Below are 12,449 nucleotides of genomic sequence, written 5' to 3'. Positions count from 1 at the left end.
TTTGCTGGAGCTCAGCACAGACGTCTCCTCCTCGCTTCTGCCAAGGCGACTCAGAGCCAGCCACGCCCGTGAGAGCTTTAGTGCTGAATTTGGGGGTGTGAGTGTCCTGCTGCCCATCCCAAAGCCTTTGGCCAGGCTGGATCCAGGGATGAGTCTCGCTGGCCTGGGTGGGAAGGGACCACCCCTGCCATGGCAGGGACACCTCCCACTGCCCCAGGCTGCTCCAGCCCTGTCCAGCCTGGCCTGGGCACTGCCAGGGATCCAGGGGCAGCCACAGCTGCCCTGGGCACCTGTGCCAGGCCTGCCCACCCTGCCAGGGGAGGTCATTAGATTGACAGGGAAAATGAAGGAATAATGGGAAATAAGGAATTAAGGAATAGGGAAAGCAAAGGTATAAGGTCTGTCATCTTCCTAGGCAGCCATGATTTGTTCCTCTTCTCATTTCAAGACCTCAGACAAGATACCAACAGCAGAGTTGGTCTCAAATCCCTCCCTATGCAAGTGCCTGGTGTGCTGTCAGGGGATTTACATTCAGGAGATTTGTGGCTCTGTGGGTGCCCTGGGCTGGTCCCATCACAAGCTGGCTGTTGCTGTAAGAGGTGCCATAAGGACAGGAACTTTCTGAGCGAGGTTTTCCTCTGCCCCCTTTGTGTAGGACCCACACGAGCAGCATTCCAGGATGGAACTCTACGGCTATCCCCTGAAAGCCAAGTTTAACCAGCCTCGGCCACCACCTCCCAAGGTCCTGCCAGCGACCAGCACCGTGGCCGCCGGCTGCAAGAGCCGCACCCCCTATCACCCCGAGAGCTTCAGCATGCCATGGATGCCCAACTCCTACTACAAAGCAGCTGCCCTCAACCCCACCTTGTCTCCCCTCACTGAAAACTTCCCGGGGCTTCCCCCCACCAGGATAGTTCCTTTTATTTCCGAGAGACCCAACGGTGTCTTCACCCGGCACACGCTGGATGACTGGCACAGGTCCAACTTGACCAACTACAAGGAGTCGGAGACCACGCGGCACAACGCAGAGCGCCTGCGCGCCGACCTGACCCGCACCATCAAGGACGTGTACCAGCAGGCCAAGAGGACCCAAGGGGAGAGCACCAAGAACCTGGGAGAGCGCATCAATGACATAGACTACTGGAAGTCTGAGCTCTGCATCGAGCTGGATGCCATGATCAGGGAGAACAACTCCCTGATGGACATGCAGAAACGGCTGGAGAGAGCCTTGGCCGACACCGAGGGCCCTTTCCAGGTAGGGACGCTGCAGCCCCCAGCCCAAACATCTGCAGCCACTCAAACCTCTCATAAAGCCCATCTCAGCCCTGTAACGCTGGCAAGCTCCCAAGAAGAGCCCATTAGCTGAGTCAGTGATAAACAAACCCCCTGCATCTGCTGCATCCTCCTCCAGCACATGCTGAGCACATCACTGCAGTGTTTGTTTAACCAGATATTTCCTTATCCAAAATCCTGGCTTGGAACACAAAGCCCATGCCTTACTACGAGGCTCTGGGAGGCCAACACCAAGCCTGACACGGGTCCCTGCGCTGGGGTGGCCTGGGGACACGTGGGCTCCCTTTGCTTCCATGCGGATCTTGCACTCGGCTGCTGTTGCCAGCTAACCCAGCTGTCTCGGGCAGATTCTTCCAGGCTGCCATCCTGTGCCCACCTCCATTTTCTTTTCCTGCATTCCCTGGCATGGGCACAGGCCCTGCAGGGAGCCCTGTGGCTGCAGCCAGCGCTGATGCCACCACGTGTCCCCACCAGGTCGCTCACAAGTGTTTGCTCAACCGAGAGAAGAGGATGGGCATCGACCTGGTCAATGACGACGTGGAGAAGCAGCTGGTCACAGTGAGTTGGCAGCAGGCGTCCTGTGGCAGAGCTGTTGCTGCCTCTCCTCCCCTGGCAAGCCTGGCAGCCCCGTTCCCTCGCTGGCTCCCCAGCGCTGCTGAGGTGCCGAATTCTTCAGCGCCGAAGCTGCTAGGGCAGGGGCTGGTGTTCCCACCAGCAGCGAGTCCCTGGCAGAGGAAGGAAGAGCGGGAGAGGAGCTGGGTTTGTGTGGCACATCAGGAGCTGTGAGGTGGTCCTGCCTTTGGGAGCCCTGCCTGCACAGGTCTCTCCCTGCCCGTATGACCTGGCTGTCTCTGGAGCACATTCTGTGTCTCACACACGCAGATGGAGAGGGCAGGCTGTGTCCCACTGCTTGTCTGCTTTCCCCAGCTGTGTTCGTTGGGCTAATGAAAGATATTAATTACACTTCCCCAGCTCTGCTTTGCTCAGGGCAGAGTGCTGCAGCAGGACTGTCACTGTGTGCTCAGGCAATGGATTTTATAGAAATCATAAAAACCTGCACTCCTGCCTGCCTTCATCTGAGCTGCTTTAAATCATGAACTAAAAGCAAATATGGCACAGCAAATGGGATCCTAATGCAGGGTACAGCGAAATATAATCACTGCAAAAGCCTCACAAAACTGGGAAGGAAATTGCAGCCTGTGGGCCTGTGAAGCCACTGCTCTCTTAGAAGATATTTTGTTGTGAGTGAGGCCCTGAAAATTTAAAAAATTAGTTTAAAGGTCATGAGGGTTTAGGAAAATTATCAGAGCTGGTATCTCCATAATGGCATTTGGTTTTTAGGGGGGCTGAACCCTGCCTAGAGCTGACTCCAGGTTCACACCAAAGTCCTCTTGTCCATATGGATGGGATTTCTTGTGGGGAGGAAAATGCCCTGGGATTGAGGATGGGGATGTGTGGCACTGCTGGCCCAGGGCAGCACTGTGCCCGTTCCTGTCGGGTCAGGATGCAGCCCTGTCTCCTTGTAATGGAGAGCAGCCCTGGCCATTGATGTCAAGAGGAAAAAACTTGGGAACCCACCCTGAAAGTGATTCCAGAGGCCCTGGCCATGGCCACAGCCCCTCCTGTCCCTTCCCTGGCCATGGCCACAGCCCCTCCTGTCCCCTCCCAGGCTCTGGCCATGGCCACAGTCCCCTCCTGTCCCCTCCCTGGCCATGGTCACAGCCCCTCCTGGCCCCTCCCTGGCCCTGGCTGGCTCAGCTGCACAGGTTGTGCCCTGGGCTGGGGTCCCCTCCTGCCCTGTTTGCTGTGGGGGAAAGGGAATTCCTGCTGTGTGCCCCCAGGGCAGCAGTGCCCAGGGTGTCTGAGCACCGATGCTGATGGGTTGGTTCTGCCTGTGCCCAGGAAATCAAGATCATCAGGTCCTGCCGGGAGAGGCTGCAGCAGTGCCTGGACACGGTGAATGCCCAGATCATGTAAGGAGGGCTGGGGGCCCTGCTGCAGGGCTGGAGTGCATTTGCAGCTGTGCCCCCGGAGATCCCTGCGGGTTCAAACCCCCAGGCTCTGTGCAAGGCAGGCAGGGATGCTGCGGGGCACAGAGGGGTGAGGGGGGCACAGAACCTCCCACCCTGCAAGGCAGGCAGGGATGCTCCGGGGCACAGAGGGGTGAGGGGGGCACAGAACCTCCCACCCTGCAAGGCAGGCAGGGATGCTCTGGGGCACAGAGGGGTGAGGGGGGCACAGAACCTCCCACCCTCCATCCCAACTGAGGCTGCTGCTCTCACATTCCAGGTGCAACAAGGAGGCCCGGCAGGAGCTGGAGAAGGACCTGGCTGACAAGCAGATGGGCCACCACATCGACAGCAAGTGCTACCAGCTGAAGAACTCCTCCAGAGGCATCCACTTCTTCAAGGGCGTGGAGAGGATCGATGCCACGTGAGCACTGCGGGCCGGCAGGCACAGAGCAGGGAGCTGGGATTGCCCAGCCCTCCTGGAGACACTTCCATCCCTCCTGGAGACACTTCCAGCCCTCCTGGAGGCACATCCATCCCTCCTGGAGGCACCCACCTCCGAGGGGTGCTTTCCCTCTGGGCTCTCTGGGGTGAAGAGCCCTCTGCTCTCAGCTGGATGCCGAATACCCGGCGGGCAAGAGCGAGCCTGACCTAATTAAACATTAGATCTGGGCTCAGAGCTCAGCCTGCAAACGAATTCAGCCCAGCAGCTCTGCACAGCTCGTTAAGTTCATGCATATTTTCAAAGATGTCTCAGTGCTTGCCTGAGTGCTCCTCACTGATGGAATGTCTGGGGCTCACCCCTCTATGGAGAGGGCCTGGCAGGGAGCTGAAATGACCCAGAAAATCAAGAAATAAGAGTGTGGTCCTGGGACGAGGTTCCGCTGCTTTTGGGTGCCAGGAATTCAGCTTTGGCTTGGCAGTAAATGAACAGTGACCAAACCCAGCACTCACAGAGAGATGCCCAAGTGGCAAAGGGCTGAGAGAATAAATCTGCCCACAGAAACCCATAAAGTTTATGTAGAGGCACAGATTGAGACAATTTTTCTAGTAGTTTAAATAATTATTCACAGTAGAGCTCAGACATATTCAGACAGGCAAACGGATTGCAAAGGACCGAGGCTGAAATTCAGAGGGGGGTAAAATGTGCCGAGAATCAGCAGGTTTTAAATGGAGCTTATGTGGTATTTAAGTCTTTTGTTGACCTTGTTCTGGACTACTGCACAGGCAGGAACTTCATCCCAAATGCACAGACAGGGAGTGGAGTGGGATCTAAAGCTCGTTGGGTTTAGTGGGAGACTGAGAAGGGCTGTGAGCAAAAGGAATTGAGTGAACTGTGATCTGTGTGCCCTCTGAGGCTGGGGATTCCTCGACACTCAGTGCCTCCAAGGTGTAAATAGGAGCTCCGACTGGAATCTCTTTTTTATGGGAGAATCTTTTGTTTGTCTGAGCTTTCACAAGTTGTCTTGGTGAACAGGCCCTCATTTGGTAAATATCATCAAGCCAGCGGGGCCCAGATGTTTCAGTTCCACCCAGATGTTTCAGTTCCAGTCCTTTTGGGAGCAGAGATCTCCTCGCCCCGCTGCCGAGGGCTCGGCAGCGCGGCCGTGCCAAGGGCTGTGCTCTCCCCGCAGGGTCTCGGTGCCGGAGACGTGGGCCAGGTTCACGGACAACAACATCTTCCGCTCGCAGAGCGCGCGCGCGGCCTCGGCCAAGCTGCGGGCCAGCACCGAGAGCCTCCTGATGGGCACGGCCGACGAGATGTGGCGCCAGTTCAGCAAGGTCAACGACGCCTTCAGCAGCCGCATCACCGAGACTGCCAACGCCAAGAGCAAGATCCAGACGCACCTGGCCAAGGTACCGGCCCCGGCCTCGCCGGGGATGGACGCGGCTCCCGGTGCCAGGCGTGGCAGGGGGAGAGCAGTGATGGGACCAGGCTCAGACCTGTGGGACTCCTGGGAAGGGCTCAGCCCCACGAATCTGCAGCACCAGGGGCTGATGGCACGTCCTTAAATAAGGAGCCATTAAACCTTTCCCTGTCAGCTGATGGATGATCCATTCTTGCAAGCAGCAATTTTGGGAAGCTGGTAATTCAACAGATCCATCACCGCTCCTAAACCTCCTCTGCTCCTAACTCTCCTCTGATGTGGCAGCAAGAGCAAAGAGATTTTCCCTGAAAACTCATCTGGATCTGTGCCTTGATGTGGCCTGAGCCCAGGGGCTGTTTATTGAACTTGGGTTTTTCCTGCACAAGCAGGAGAGAAGGGAATGATGTGATCACTTGAGAAGATATCTTTTCATTGGTTCCTGTGTTTGTTTCACCCCAGACACGGCAGGAAATCTTCCAGCTGGAGACCAAGATCCAAGTCATCCAGAAGACCATAAGGGACAAGGAGGTTCAGCTGAAGGTGGCTCAGACCCGGCTGGATGAGCGCACGAGGAGACCCAACGTGGAGCTGTGCCGGGACGCCGCCCAGATCCGGTGAGGCCGGGCTGCAGGGCCCGGGGGGCACTCAGGAGCCTCTCTGCAAGACAGAATGGCTTTTTCCCAAAATATTCTTTCCATAAGTGCCCTGCTTGAATCTAAAGCACTGAGCAGGTGTCCCAGCCCTCGGGTGCCATCCTCTCCCCTGCCTCATCCAGGTGGCTGCATGTGCTCAGTTTTGGAGGATGAGCCTCTTGCTCTCTGTCCTGTGGCCCTCCAGTCCCCTAAGGGGGCTTAGAAAAAGGAGGGAGATGGACTTTTATACAGGCAGAGAGTGACAGGGCAAGGGGCAGTGGCTTTAAACTCAGAGATGGCAGGGACGGATGGGATATTGGGAAGGAATTCCTCTCTGTGAGGGTGGGCAGCCTTGGCACAGGTGCCCAGGGCAGCTGTGGCTGCCCCTGGATCCCTGGCAGTGCCCAAGGCCAGGCTGGACACTGGGGTTGGAGCAGCCTGGGACAGCGGGAGGTGTTCCTGCCGTGGCAGGGGTGGCTCTGGGTGGGCTTTCAGGTCCTTTCCAACCCAAACCACTTTGGGATTCTGGTCTATGATTCCGTGATTTTACTCTCTGACAGGCTGAGACTGAGAGCACTGAGCCACTTCCTTTTGGGTACCCCCAAAGAAGGGTGCACATGTGGAGCTGTCCTCCCCTCACTGGGCACACTGGGAATCCTTTCAAGGGCTTTGGGACAGGGAGTGCCCAGCAGCAGCCCTGGGAGGCACCCAAAGCTCACAGCTCCTCCTGGGAGCCCTCGGAGTACAGTTCCCTTTTCAAAATCATTTAAAGCCAGCCCCAGAACTGGTTGAGCATCTCACACACCACTGGTTTTCCATCCTCCACTTGCTCCACGTTCCCTTTTAGCCTCTCCCAGTGTCCTGTCCTGCTGTGTGTGTCTCCTGTGCGGGAGACCCCTGCACGGGAAGGTGCAGGAGGGTGAACCAAGAAAGCCACAAACCCAAACTGAAAGAGGAAGCCACGGCTGCTCGTCCCTGTTCCTGGTGGCATGAGCTGCTCTGGCACACGTGGCTGAGCACATCCAGAGCTTTGGAACAAAGCTCCATTCCTCCCCATGGAGGTCGGGAGGGACTCTGCCTTGGCTCTCCCGTGGCAGGGCATGGGGTGTGGGCAAACCCCGTGCCCAGAGAGCCCATCTGGGTGGACAGCACCCCACGGGGGTGGTTCTGACGGGGTCCCGCTCTTTTCCAGCCTTGTCCAAGAGGTCAACGAGATCAACGAGACGCTGCGGAACCTGCACCAGTGCCTGCGCGCCTCCGAGGACATGCTGCAGATGCTGGTGCGCTCCAAGGGGGTCCTGGAGCACGACCTGGTGGTCAAGAGCAACTCGCTGTTCATCGACCAGGAGCGCTGCATGGGCATGCGCAAGAGCTACCCCAGCACCGTGCAGATCCTGGGCTACGTCTCAGCAGGACTCACCTGAGCGCCGCGCAGGATGCGTCCCCACCTTCCCCCGCTTCTTTGCAAATACACGGTTGCAATTTCACAAAACCGTTAGGAGTTCATTTCCTGCCGTAAACCCCGGGCAAAAATTAAATGAGCGTTTTGTTTGTTGGGTTACCAGGATGATTCTTTGCCTTTGTATTTTCTCTTTCGCTGTGTGCCAGGAAGGAGCTGAAAATATCCTGTATGTCACCAAGTCCACCCACGGGGATCCATCCCTACCCTTCCAAGCTGGGTTTTCAGGAGAAAAACTCTCGCGTCTTCCTCCTTTTGAGTGTGTGTGATGTGGAAAAGGCACAAGGGGAAGTAAAGCCACTTGTCAGAATAATGAGCTGCTGACATCCAGGATGGATTTTTAATGTTGCAGCAGAAGAAACACAAACTGTCCCGGAAAGAGTTGCAGCTTGTGCTGTTCCTAAAATAGAAAAATGTGCATTTTAAGCTGATTTCTAATGATGATTGTCTTGCTTTTGAAAAATGTTAAATGCCATCAAAAATGTCGCTGCTGGGGTCTTAAAAAGAGGAAGCAGATTTGACTTGGAGAAAGTTCATTGAAGAAAATGCTGTGGCTTTAATTTTGGGTTCCTGTTTAACCTCCGGTGTAGTTTGTTGGTGGGAGCACAAAAGCACTTTGCAGATAAGGAGATTAATCGCTGTTTAAACCCCTCTGGCTGCACGGAGCCTCTCTCCTGCCCTAAGTCCTGGTTTTACCAAGTATTGGACTCTTCAGAGGAATTTCAGAGGAATAAGTCTTCAATGAATCTGAGGCTCAGTGTGAAAGTCACATTGCAGTTTCTCTCCTTAGGCTACCACAACTCTTGAGTCCTTTAACCTCAGCTGCTGAGCTCAGCCTAAAGCCCAGGAATGCCAGGAGGCAGAAGCTGAGTCCGTCCCTCCCTCGGGAGCCCGGGCAGGAGCAGCAGCCCTGGAGCTGGCAGGAGCTGGGGCACTTCCCTTGTCTGCCACGCTCCTCCTCGCCCACAGACCCTCTGCCCGCCTGGCCTCAGGTCCCGGCAGGATCTCCCTGCCAGCACCAGCCCTAAACAGGAAGCAATTGTCTTTCTAACCTTTTTTTTTTCTTTACTAGCACTAAAAATAGATTTCCTCTACGCTGTGTGTGTCCTGGGGCCAGAGTCCGTCGGAGGCAGCAGCCACCCTTCCCAAAGGAAAGAGAGAGCTGAGAGCAGGAGAAACTGCCCAGCTGTCTCACCTTCCCCTTCACTTCCCTGCCTCCCAGGGGAGCCAGGGGCAGCTGAACTCAGTTTTTGTCAGCACCTCACTGGCCTTGGGCTTCTCTGTGCTGTTCTCTGCCTCTGCTCCTTTCCTGAAGCCCCCCAGCCGCTGGTGCCCTTGTCTGCAGGCCCACTCCAGATGTTCTCAGACACAGCTGCCAGGTTTTGGGCGCCAGGAGTCTGTCCCCAGGTGGGCGTGGGGCAGCAGGGGCACCCACAGCCTTTTCCTGAAAGGCTCCAGCCTTTGAGTACCAGGAGCAAGTCCTGGCACCAGCTTTGCCTTTGCTTCACTTCCACCTTTCATTTGAGTCATGTCAAAAATATCTGGGCTCTGTTTTACAGTGAGGGCACACCAGGATCAGTCTCTACTTTTCTCCAGTTTTGCTTCCAGAGCTCCCCAGACACTGATCTTTCCCACTGGCCAGCTCCTTTAGGGCTTTCTCCTAACTGCCAGCATTTATGTGGTGCTGCAATTACCCGACCCCATTTTCTTTTGCTGTCCTGGCCTCTCGGTGCTCTTTCCACAGCACTGCCAGAGAGCTTCTTTCCTCTGTCTGAGCCATGACCAGAGGAATTTCAGCTTCAGCTCCTCTAATTTCTTTCACAAATACTTTCCACTTTCCTGCAGCCATTTCCCAGACGTTAGAGAATTCCCAGGTCCCTCTGGGGTTTCGTTCTCTCCACGCCAGTTTTCCATAAATTGACAGTACTGATGTTACTCCTTCTGGCAGCTGATACCCCCCAACCCCGCAGACACTTCGATCAGGGCATCCCTCAGTGTGAGTCCTCCTCCTTCTCCCCAGGGGAGCTGCCCTGCCCCAGGCTCTGTCCCACGGGGCTCCAGGGACCTCTGGGTGCAGTTCCAGTGAGCACCAGGCTCGTGGCCGCTCTCCTGCACAGGGCGGGGTTTGCTTTCCATGACAGAGCTGCTGCTGAGTGAAGCTGCTCCATTTAATCCCTGCAGGGCTGGCTTTGGGATTTGAGCAGCCTTTGATGTGCTGGGAGATGAAACAACAGCCCTGCCTCCTCCTGCTGATGGCTGAGATGCCTTTGCTGCTGTGCCATTAAATGATTTCCTTTCAGAGATCATTTCTACATCACAGCCCAGGCGCATCATCTGCCTTTCTGGACTGAGGGGATGGCTCCTTTCTCCACGAGAACGACGCGTCTGCTTTTATTGCTATTTATTGCTGGTTTATTGCTGCCTCTATCAGCCAAGTTGCTGAGAAAGTTACCCTGTGGAAATTCCTTTGCATCTTACAACCATGTTCCCACCCTCCTGCATCATTCCATTTGCATCACTGCTGCAGAGCCAGGTGTGTAAATTAATTGTTTACTGACTGGAGGAGAGACAATAAATAAATAAACCCAGGACACTGTTGATTTGTGTCTGCCCAGGGTCCAGGTGAACACTCCAGGCAGGGCTAGGCAAGAAACTTCTCAGAAAAGAGGTTTTGTTGTTTAAGAAAACAAAAATCATTGAGTGTCCTGGAAGGTTCTGATATGAATTTGGATGAAATCAAAGTTTGCCAAAACCCATGTTAACAATGTATTGCATAACTAGTGCAGATAATTGTGCTCAAGGGAGAGAGAATTCCCCAAACAGCATCAGCAGTCGGGAAAAAAACCCAACCCCAATCTCATTGCTATTATGGAAAAAAAGGGAGAAAACTTTGGCAAAATGCAAAAGGAAAGTTTGGGCAGTGTAGGATCACAGAAATGCTGACTCAGACCAAAGTGCAGCCTCTGGTGCAGCCTCTGCCAGAGCCAACGGGAGATGCTGAGATAAAAGCACCAGAAGGCAGCAGGGATCTGTGAGATCCTCCCAGTCCACTTTCCCAGCTCCCAGCAATTGGCATCCCAAGGACTTCCTGAGCCGGCAGGGCCGTCCTTGGGTTGAGTATCCCCCGGCAGATTTGCTTCACGTGCTCTTGATGGAGCTGCTCTTGGGGCTCGTGCGGCACCCGCCGTGTCCCTGGCAGGGATCCGCGGGGATCCGCGGGGCACGGGGCATCCCCAGGGCAGCTGTGGCCACTCTGGGGACCCTGCAGGGGACAGGAAAAGAGGCCACACCTGGCACCGCTGGAGCCAGAGGTGTACAACTCTGCAGTTTGGGCAGACGTGTGGCCCGAAGCTGCTTTAGACCTGTGTCCTCTGCAGGGTCTGTTCGGTGCTGGCAGGAGAGGAGCATGAACCAGCAGCTCAGAAAGTTTCCGAGGCTGTTCCCAGTCCAGCTGCGCAGCTCAGCTGAGTTTTTGAGGGTTTTGGTGTCAGTGGGTAAATAAATGTTGGTTTCCTTGAAGTCGGTGGGATTTTCTCCAGTGATTTCAGCCTGGCTCTATCAGTGCTTCACTGGCTTGGAGTGGAAAGCAAAAACTTGGATGAAGTTGGTTTGGGGGCATGAATGCAGAAAGGACTAAAGTATTTTATAAATTCTTCTTGAATTGGTAGAAAACAAATCAGGAAAAATAAGTCAGTGCCTCCAAGATACATTAGACCTTTTGTTATTGAAAACTGCTGAATATAAAGTCTCGCTTTATGTTTTTTCTGGTGGAAATATTTTTTTCCAATACCCATTCCACCGGTGTAAATGTATTTATATATTTACATATATATCTATATATATTTATACATCTGCATGTGTGTTCTTTGAGGGAGCACTATTGATCTTGCACGAAGTGCAGCCAAACCATATCTTGCTCTCCTTTCCCTGGTGGCACGGTCATTTGAGAACGCCTGCTCTCCTCCCTGGACAGGCTCCCTCCAGCACCTCTGGCTGGTGGAAGGTGTGGAGAGGAGCGCTGCCCCAGCCCCGGAGCTCTGTCACCGCACTTTTGGCACGTTGTCAGGAGCGGAGCTGGGCGGGTTTGCTGTCCCGCTCTGGAGGAGCTCGGGAGCTCTCTGTGACCGCCGGCCCCGGTGCCTTCCCGGCCGTGCGTCCCGCTCTGCTGCGGGAACAGGCTGATGCTCTGTCCGGGATCTCAGACCCGCAAACCCGGGTCAGAGAACGTCTCCACCAGAGCCTGGATGGGACAAGACCTTTCCAAGACCTTTCTCGCTCAGCCCCGAGCGCGGGGGCTCCTCCCGGCACCGGCCCGAGGGGGGCCAGCCCCCACCAGCCCCGCTAGCCAGCAATGTTGGTGGTGGCACAGACGTTCCAGCCCCCCGGATGGCACTGACAGGGTCACAGGGTGCACAGGGACGGCAGCAGCAGAGGAATTGGTGGGATTTTTGGAGGGGAAGGGAAATTGCGTCCTTTGGAATCTCGTTTCAGCCTCTCTGCCCCGACCCTCCCGGGCGCTCGGAGCTCCGCTCCCGCTCGCTGACGCTTGTACCGGGACCCCTTCCGTGAGTGTGAGGAGCCCGTGCTGCAGGAACACGCCTCTGCTTGCCAGGAGAGAGGAGCCAAGCACGCTTCCCCAGCTCCCTTCTCCCAAGATTTACAGTCCCGGTGGCTGCGTGCCGAATTCCCTCGTTTGTGCAACAATGCGGGACGCGTCTGGAGCTGGTGGGGAGAGGGCAGGCGATGGGGACTGGTGTTAATGCTCAGGAGAGTGCAGGTCTCCTGGTGGCATTATTTGGGAGCTGGGGGGTGCACTCTGCGTGTGGGGCTTGTTTGAACAGACTGGCTGTGCTCGAGGAATGAGCGAGGGCGGCAGCGCAGCCACCCCTTCCTTCCCGAGCACCTGAGTCACAGAATCCCAGAATGGGTTGAGTTGAAAAGGATCTGAAAGCCCACCCAGTGCCACTCCTGCCGTGGCAGGGACACCTCCCACTGTCCCAGGCTGCTCCAGCCCCAGTGTCCAGCCTGGCCTTGGGCACTGCCAGGGATCCAGGGGCAGCCACAGCTGCTCTGGGCACCTGTGCCAGGGCCTGCCCACTCTCCCAGGGAACAATTCCTAATTCCCAATCTCCCATCCAGCCCGCCCTTTGGCAGTGGGAGCCATTCCCTGTGTCCTGTCCCTCCCTGC

General features: G+C 55.7%; 1 protein-coding gene across 1 annotated transcript; it reads left to right on the top strand.

The window, feature by feature from the left end:
* The first annotated feature begins 285 nt into the window (after positions 1 to 285).
* TEKT3 (tektin 3) lies at positions 286 to 12,155 on the top strand. Its single transcript, XM_021539056.3, has 7 exons — positions 286 to 1,255; positions 1,768 to 1,851; positions 3,196 to 3,266; positions 3,583 to 3,726; positions 4,937 to 5,159; positions 5,630 to 5,784; positions 6,995 to 12,155. Exons 1-7 carry the CDS (start codon positions 680 to 682, stop codon positions 7,224 to 7,226), a joined length of 1,485 nt encoding a protein of 494 aa, XP_021394731.1. The 5' UTR covers positions 286 to 679; the 3' UTR covers positions 7,227 to 12,155.
* The last annotated feature ends 294 nt before the right edge of the window (positions 12,156 to 12,449 follow it).

Source organism: Lonchura striata, chromosome 18, assembly GCF_050655825.1.
Source record: "Lonchura striata isolate lonStrDom1 chromosome 18, ASM5065582v1, whole genome shotgun sequence".
Lineage (NCBI taxonomy): Eukaryota > Metazoa > Chordata > Aves > Passeriformes > Estrildidae > Lonchura > Lonchura striata.
This window is presented reverse-complemented; position numbering and strand designations above follow the sequence as displayed.

Coding starts and splice junctions, on each gene's coding strand:
- TEKT3 (XM_021539056.3), top strand. CDS start 680: ATGGAACTCTACGGCTATCCCCTGAAAGCCAAGTTTAACCAGCCTCGG. Junction 1,852..3,195: donor TGGAGAAGCAGCTGGTCACA/GTGAGTTGGCAG, acceptor GCCTGTGCCCAG/GAAATCAAGATCATCAGGTC. Junction 3,727..4,936: donor GTGGAGAGGATCGATGCCAC/GTGAGCACTGCG, acceptor CTCTCCCCGCAG/GGTCTCGGTGCCGGAGACGT.